The following is a 6,843-nucleotide window of genomic DNA, read 5'->3' as shown; positions in this document are numbered from 1 at the left end:
TTTAAATCAAAGTGCAAAATAACATGATATCATTACAGTACTTAAAGGGTTAGTTCACCCAAAATGAAAACTTGTCATTAATTACTCACCCTCATGTCGTTCCACACCCATAAGACCTTCGTTCATCTTCGAAACACAAATTAAGATATTTTTGATAAAATCCGATGGCTCAGTGAAGCCTCCATTGCCAGCAAGATAATTAACACTTTCAGATGCCCAGAAATGTACTAAAGACATATTTAAAACAGTTCATGTGACAACAGTGGTTCAACCTTAATGTTATGAAGCGACGAGAATACTTTGTGTGTCAAAACACAAAATAACGACTTTATTCAACAATATCTAGTGATGGGTGATTTCAAAACGCTGCTTCATGAAGCTTTGACGCTTACGAATCTTTTTTCAATCAGTGGTTCGGAGCGTGCTGCCAAAGTCATGTGATTTTCAGTAAACGAGGCTTTATGTCATAAGTGTTTCGAAATTTTATTGGTTCACCACTGGGGGCGTGACTTTGGCAGTTTGATACACGATTTGTAAAGTTTCGAAGTTTCAAGAAGCAGTGTTTTGAAATCGCCCATCACTAGATATTGTTGAATAAAGTCATTAGTTTGTTTTTTTGGCGCACAAAAAAATATTCTCGTTGCTTCATAACATTAAGGTTGAACCACTGTAGTCACATGAACTTTTTTAAATATGTCTTTAAAAGCTTTCGGGGCATCTGAAAGTGTTAATTATCTTCCTGTCAATGGAGGCCTCACTGAGCCATCAGATTTTATCAAAAATATCTTAATTTGTGTTCCAAAGACGAACAAAGGTCTTATGGGTGTGGAACGACATGAGGGTGAGTACTTAATGACAGAATTGATTTTTCAGGGTGAACTAACCCTTTAAGCAATAAATGAAAAAAAGGCAGAAATTTCTAAATGATTTTATACTGGATAAAGCAGTGTAAGGCTCAATGAATCATTAAGAATTGCACAGAAAAAAAAAAAGATCAAACATGACTTACTACTTTCAATATGCACTTTGAATAAGTATTTGGTAACACTTTACAATAAGGTTCATTAATTAAACATTAGTTAGTGTATTAACTAACCATAAGCAATACATTTGTTACTGTATTTACTAAACTTCGTTAACATTAATGAAAATACAGTTGTTCATTGTTTATGTTAGTTCACAGTGCGTTAACAAGATTAATAATGTATTAGTAAATGTTGAAATTAACATTAACAAAGATTAATAAATGCTGTATAAATGCAGTTCATTATTAGTTCATGTTAACTAATGTAGTTAAATAATGTTAACTAATGAACCTTATTGTAAAGTGTTACCAAGTATTTTATATATAATTTTAAGTATTATTAATTAGTATTTAAATAGATTAACATTTAAATATATACATTATCATCATTACTATTTTTTTTTTTAATTAGATTAACGATAGATAGAATGAACGATAAATAAATAGATTGATAGATAATTGTGAGCTCCACATCAAAAGTTTGGCATGACAACACTTACAGACTTATGAATTACTTATGCCAAGTTTACACTACAGGACTTTAAACGTCAGCAGATCGCTGTGCTGTTCAGACTACATGACTTGCTGTGGAGTCTTGAAGTCGTTGTGGTGTTCACATTATGTGACACTATGTAAATGATCCACAACAGGGGGTTACACACTACACGAGCTGACAACAACTCTCACCCAAGGACTTTTTTTGAAAATGGACATTGGGAAGAAATTAGATTAAATTTTGAATTAAATTTAATTAAAATTAAATGAACCCTTTCACACAAAAGTTTAAAATATTCTGGCTGACCTCCCAGAGTTAAGGCCACCATTAGATGTATTGCTTTTCTCACCATGTAATCAACTATCTGATATTCCAATTCTCATATATTTGCAAGTGAGTGTTGTCATTTAAACACCTACTTAATCTATAACGTGAGATGGGCGCCGCCTTGTTTGTTTGCGCTTTAGTTCAGAGAGTCCTGTCAGTCGGATTTATAGGCTACAGCACGTGAATTCATCCATTTGTACCTAAATACATGTGGCCGGTGAACTGGGAGAAGAATAGAGTGAGCTTTATAGTTACTTACACAATGTGTATCTGATATGAATAAACATCGGCAAATAGGCTATTTGAATAGATTGTTATTGCTGCTTCGATAGACATCATTGTATGTTTCATTGGCTGTTGCGTCGTGACACGTGACACCATAGGATAGAGTTGGCCGACAGCTCCAGATATTTAGCATGCTAGATATTTGTCTGGCGTCAGTGAGGTGTTGGCGACGCATCAGCGAGCCTCTTTGATGCGTCGTTGAGTAGTTCACACAAAGATTGGCGAGCGCTGATCACCCGCTGATTTTCACCCAATCACAGCCCGACCTGTTGGCGAGCTCGTTAACTTGCAAATCAGGCTTAAAATCCTGTAGTGTAAACTTGGCATTACTGGGATCAAAAAGTATTTTACCATCGGAAGATTTCACATTTTAACCCCATTATTCAGCTGTAGAATGTCTAGTAGCTCAATCACCTGGCTTGCATAGAAGTGGCCTGTGATTTTTACTACTACTTGGTCATTTTCATCAGGCGTCTGGTCCCGCGGGACAACCACCTCTGCACTGGTCAAATTCTGTAGTTCATTCACCTAAAAACAAACACAGAGCAGCTCTGTCATTACTGGGATTCAGTGCCTTTGGTGTCCCCAGTAAAGGTCATGATCTTACTGCCTTAAAATATTGAATAATATCAAATTTAAAGCTGTCTTAGTCAAATTACACCATTTGAACTCTAAGCATATTAAAGCATTTTTTCCAATTTGTTTTAGATGGCTGGGTATATTAGTAATGATTCTCTCTAATCTAAAGAGTTTTTCCAATTATTAAATTTAAAATTATAATAAAGGTTTTTAACTTGTCCCTCAATTTATTGTCCACTCCATTATTTTTTGACTCCATTAACTTTTTAAGTTCTCTTCTATGAAAATTGGAAAAATTAAATGACATTATATCAAAGCAGTCAATACTACTTTGGAGGGAAAACCACAGCAAGTGAGTGAGACCCCCTATTTTAATTGTCTTTTTTTTTTTTTTTTTTTTACAAAATCGATGTGGTCAACCTCAATAACTACCACTCTTTTGAGGAAAATATGAAAAAGTTAGTAGAAAAAACATTTTTAAAAGTACCATTTTAAAACCCACGGAATTCTTTATTTGATAAACCTATGTTAGCTTCTTTTTGCTCAGACATGGTGCAGTGTCTGATTCTAGGTTTGAATGTCCACTCTGTTAGTGTCCACCCTGTTAAATCAGAAGACCTAACAGAGTGAACACAGAGTGTACATAGTGATTGTGAAAGTAATTTATGTTTAAGTAGTGTATATAAAGTTCTTTGGTAATGTTTTACATATTGTTTCCTATCAAAATCCAGTTCAAACAGAAGTAATATTGTAACTCGTATGCGAGAGATAGGAAATCATCCATCCATCTTTTATACCACTTGCCCACCATTGTTATTTTGTCCATCCTGTTATTACTTTGTCCACCCTGTTAAGCAGTTTTTTTTAAGACAAATAATTTCAGAATTAGCAAAAAAAAAAAAAATAATAAAAAAAAAATATATATATATATATATATATATATATATATATATATATATATATATATATATATATATATATATATATATATATATATATATATATATATATATATATATATATATATATATATATAAAAATCAGTGACAATGAAAATGTATTGGAGTATCAATGTAGTACTTAAGTAAACAAATACCTTTAAGGCATTTGTATCTAAAAACGAAAAATGTGTTTATGAAAATTACAATTCATACATATTTTCTGATGATTAACAGATATGCTTTTATTCCAGGGCTCAATCACATGAGTTGTCTAAGATATTGTACACGATACCCATAAATTAAAATCATGAGTACTTTTAACTGTTGTTCATTTGTCACCAACAGGGTGGACATTTGATTAAATGTTTTACAATCACCCTATGATGATTACATTTTATAATTCACTTTTAAAAACCGAGTTTGACTTTGTACATTTTTTTAAATGTCCAAAAGGCACCGAATGCCAGGAATGACCCTGCTATGACCATTGAATGCTGGGGGATAAATGCATCTGTACAGCAAACATGAGCACTGAAAACGTATGTTATAAAAGACAAGTGCCTCTTTACCGTTTTGCCTCCTTTGCCTATGACTCTACCAGCGGCAAATGATGGCACTTTTATGTGAGCCTCTAATTTAACTTCCTCCTTCGGTCCAAAAAAGTTCTCCTCTTTTAACTTCCCAAAGATACGTCCCTGAGCCTGAGAAAAACAGCAGAGAGAATCAATGAATGAATATACAATCAAATGACTGTATATACATACAATGACTCAAATTCATAAATAGATTCATAAAATGTAAGAACATTTTTACCTTGAACTGTGCCTCTGGTGGTCCAGTAATAATGACCATTCTTTGCTTGGCATCAATTCCATCAGCAGGTGCAATCTATTTAAGACAAAATGACAGATGTTAAACTTCAATACTACAACAGCATGACGAAAGTAATAAATCCTACTCATAACTATTAGGTTTAGCAAACAGGATTAGGAGGAAGGTGAAAGGTTACAAGTCATTCTTGCTGTCACTCACTTTGATTGACGCACCAGCAAAGCGGCTGAGCTGTTTAATGTGCTGGCCCTGCTTGCCGATAATAGCACCAACTGCCAGTGCAGGAATGAAGAGGTGCACGGTTTCTGACTCCATCTGTGACTGACGACACAAATACACTCATGAGTTATGATCATGCTTTTATATGAGATACATCCAGAGAATATGCCACAAGACAAACAACATCTTAGGAAAAACATTTACTCACACAGTCAATTAACTAGTCAACTATCAGGGGTCATAACATGAGGAACGAAGACTTGAACTTTCGACTTCACTCTGCTTTGAAAACATACTGCAATCATAACTTGACCATCCTACACCAAAAGCAACATTTATTCAAAGTAAGCTGCAAAAACGCTCATTGTGATATCATCCTGACCTAAAGATATTTAAAGGGATAGTTCAGCCAAAAATGAAAATTGTCATAATTTACTCACCCTCAAGTTGTTCCCAACCTGTATGAATTTCTTCTGCACAAAAGAAGATATTTTGAAGACTGTCAGGAACCAGACAGTTAATGGGCACCATTGACTTCATTTTTTTTTTTCATTTTTTTTTTTTTTTTTTCTTTCTTTTCTCCATACTATGGAAGTCAATGGGGCCCATCAACTGTTTGGTTCCTGACAGTCTTCAAAATATCTTCTTTTGTGCAGAAGAAAGAAATTCATACAGGTTGGGAACAACTTGAGGGTGAGTAAATGAGAATTTGAGGCTATTTTCATGGCAAGAGCTGAGTTACAATTTACACAAGAGTTGCATAAATATAATGAAAATAAAAACAAAAAAAATAAAAGAAAAATACAGCAGTTTAAAACTACACAAGATGTTTTACATTTACATCTAAAACTTTTCTTGTAAAATATTACCATAGTCAAAAATACTAATAACAACAATACTACATTTTACATTTTATCAACTTTATTTTTTGGTCTATTTTATATAAAGCCACGTTTTCACCGAAATTACCGGAACAATTTGTCCCAGGAACTCCCCCCCCCCCCCCCACACACACGGTCTAAAGTACCGTGAAGATTAGGCAAATTAGCCCGGTGACATAGGACTGCACGCGACTTCCCAGTTCCCGCTGGATTTAGTCCTCCGCATATAAGCTTAATAAAGCCTGAACCTCGTCGTCGGTCCATCGGTCGTATTTTTTAAACTCCATTGTTGATTCGAATATCAAGCAACTCTTATTGCACGCACCGCAACAGACTTTTAAAAACAGTGGGTAAAAATAAAATGCTGCGTGGAGTCGATCAATCAAAATGCTTCATGAACTCAACCAATCAGCATGTTCAGCGCCCAAGTCCCACCCCCAAAAGTTCCTGAACTTTGAAAAAGTACTACCTCGCAAGCATGGACTTTCTGAGGAGGACATTTTTACCCGGAACTTCATTTAGACCCTGGTCCCTGCGGTCAAAACACGCCGAGTACCACCCCAAAGTTCATAGTTCCTGGGGAAAGTTCCTGCGGTGGAAATGTGGCTCAAGAAAATCTTTGGCAAAGACCATACAAATGTAGATTGAGCAAACATTCAACTTGAGAGGTATTCAGACAAGTGTTAGGGCAAGGGGTGGAGGAAAAAAAAAAAAAAAAAAAAAAAAAAAACACCAATAAGCCAATATAGACAAAATGACATACCTGTGCATTTCATTCTAGTTTTTGGGTTAGTCTAACTGCATGTCATTCATGCCCTTTCAAACTTGACAACATTCATTCCCACCCATCACTAACATACACAAAGCAGTTTAGGTCTACATTCATACACATTACGTGTTAAACATCTGACCCACAGTTTTTCAGCATTTCTGTTAGCTGTGGAGGCTGAGCGACATCCCCTGAGCAGCAACTAATCAGAGAGCAGATGTATGCCCTTCAGCAAATCCAGTAGCAAGCAGCCAAGCCATGCAGTGCATGGTGGGTAAAAAATAAAAACTTACAGAAAAGGCTGTGCTGCTGCTGCTGGAGGAGAGCGTAGAGGCCCAAAAAGGCACCTCACCCCCAAACACGCTGCACTACGGGAGAAACATACACATTAACACGCACACTCCCACACATACTGTACAGCTGTTGCAAAGTATTGACAGAGACATAAATTGTGTATTTTGTAAAGTTTTCCGCTTCAGTATTTGTAGATT

At 35.3% G+C, this 6,843-nt stretch overlaps 1 protein-coding gene across 3 annotated transcripts in view; it reads right to left on the bottom strand.

Moving 5' to 3' along the window:
- Positions 1-6,843, bottom strand: part of igf2bp3 (insulin-like growth factor 2 mRNA binding protein 3) — a 34,992-nt gene that overhangs the window by 2,678 nt on the left and 25,471 nt on the right. For 2 of the 3 annotated variants that reach the window (XM_051872371.1, XM_051872373.1), the window contains 5 exons: positions 6,646-6,720; positions 4,685-4,804; positions 4,466-4,540; positions 4,222-4,353; positions 2,547-2,660 (listed from right to left, as the gene is read on the bottom strand). In XM_051872371.1, coding sequence (XP_051728331.1) covers positions 2,547-2,660; positions 4,222-4,353; positions 4,466-4,540; positions 4,685-4,804; positions 6,646-6,720 — 516 coding nt within the window. The remainder of the gene's footprint in view (positions 1-2,546; positions 2,661-4,221; positions 4,354-4,465; positions 4,541-4,684; positions 4,805-6,645; positions 6,721-6,843) is intronic. The other variant, XM_051872372.1, reaches the window with a different exon arrangement.

The sequence above is a fragment of the Ctenopharyngodon idella genome, chromosome 19 (assembly GCF_019924925.1).
Source record: "Ctenopharyngodon idella isolate HZGC_01 chromosome 19, HZGC01, whole genome shotgun sequence".
Classification (NCBI taxonomy): Eukaryota; Metazoa; Chordata; class Actinopteri; order Cypriniformes; family Xenocyprididae; genus Ctenopharyngodon; species Ctenopharyngodon idella.
The sequence above is the reverse complement of the archived record's forward strand: the minus strand, read 5'-3'. Positions and strand labels throughout refer to the sequence as shown.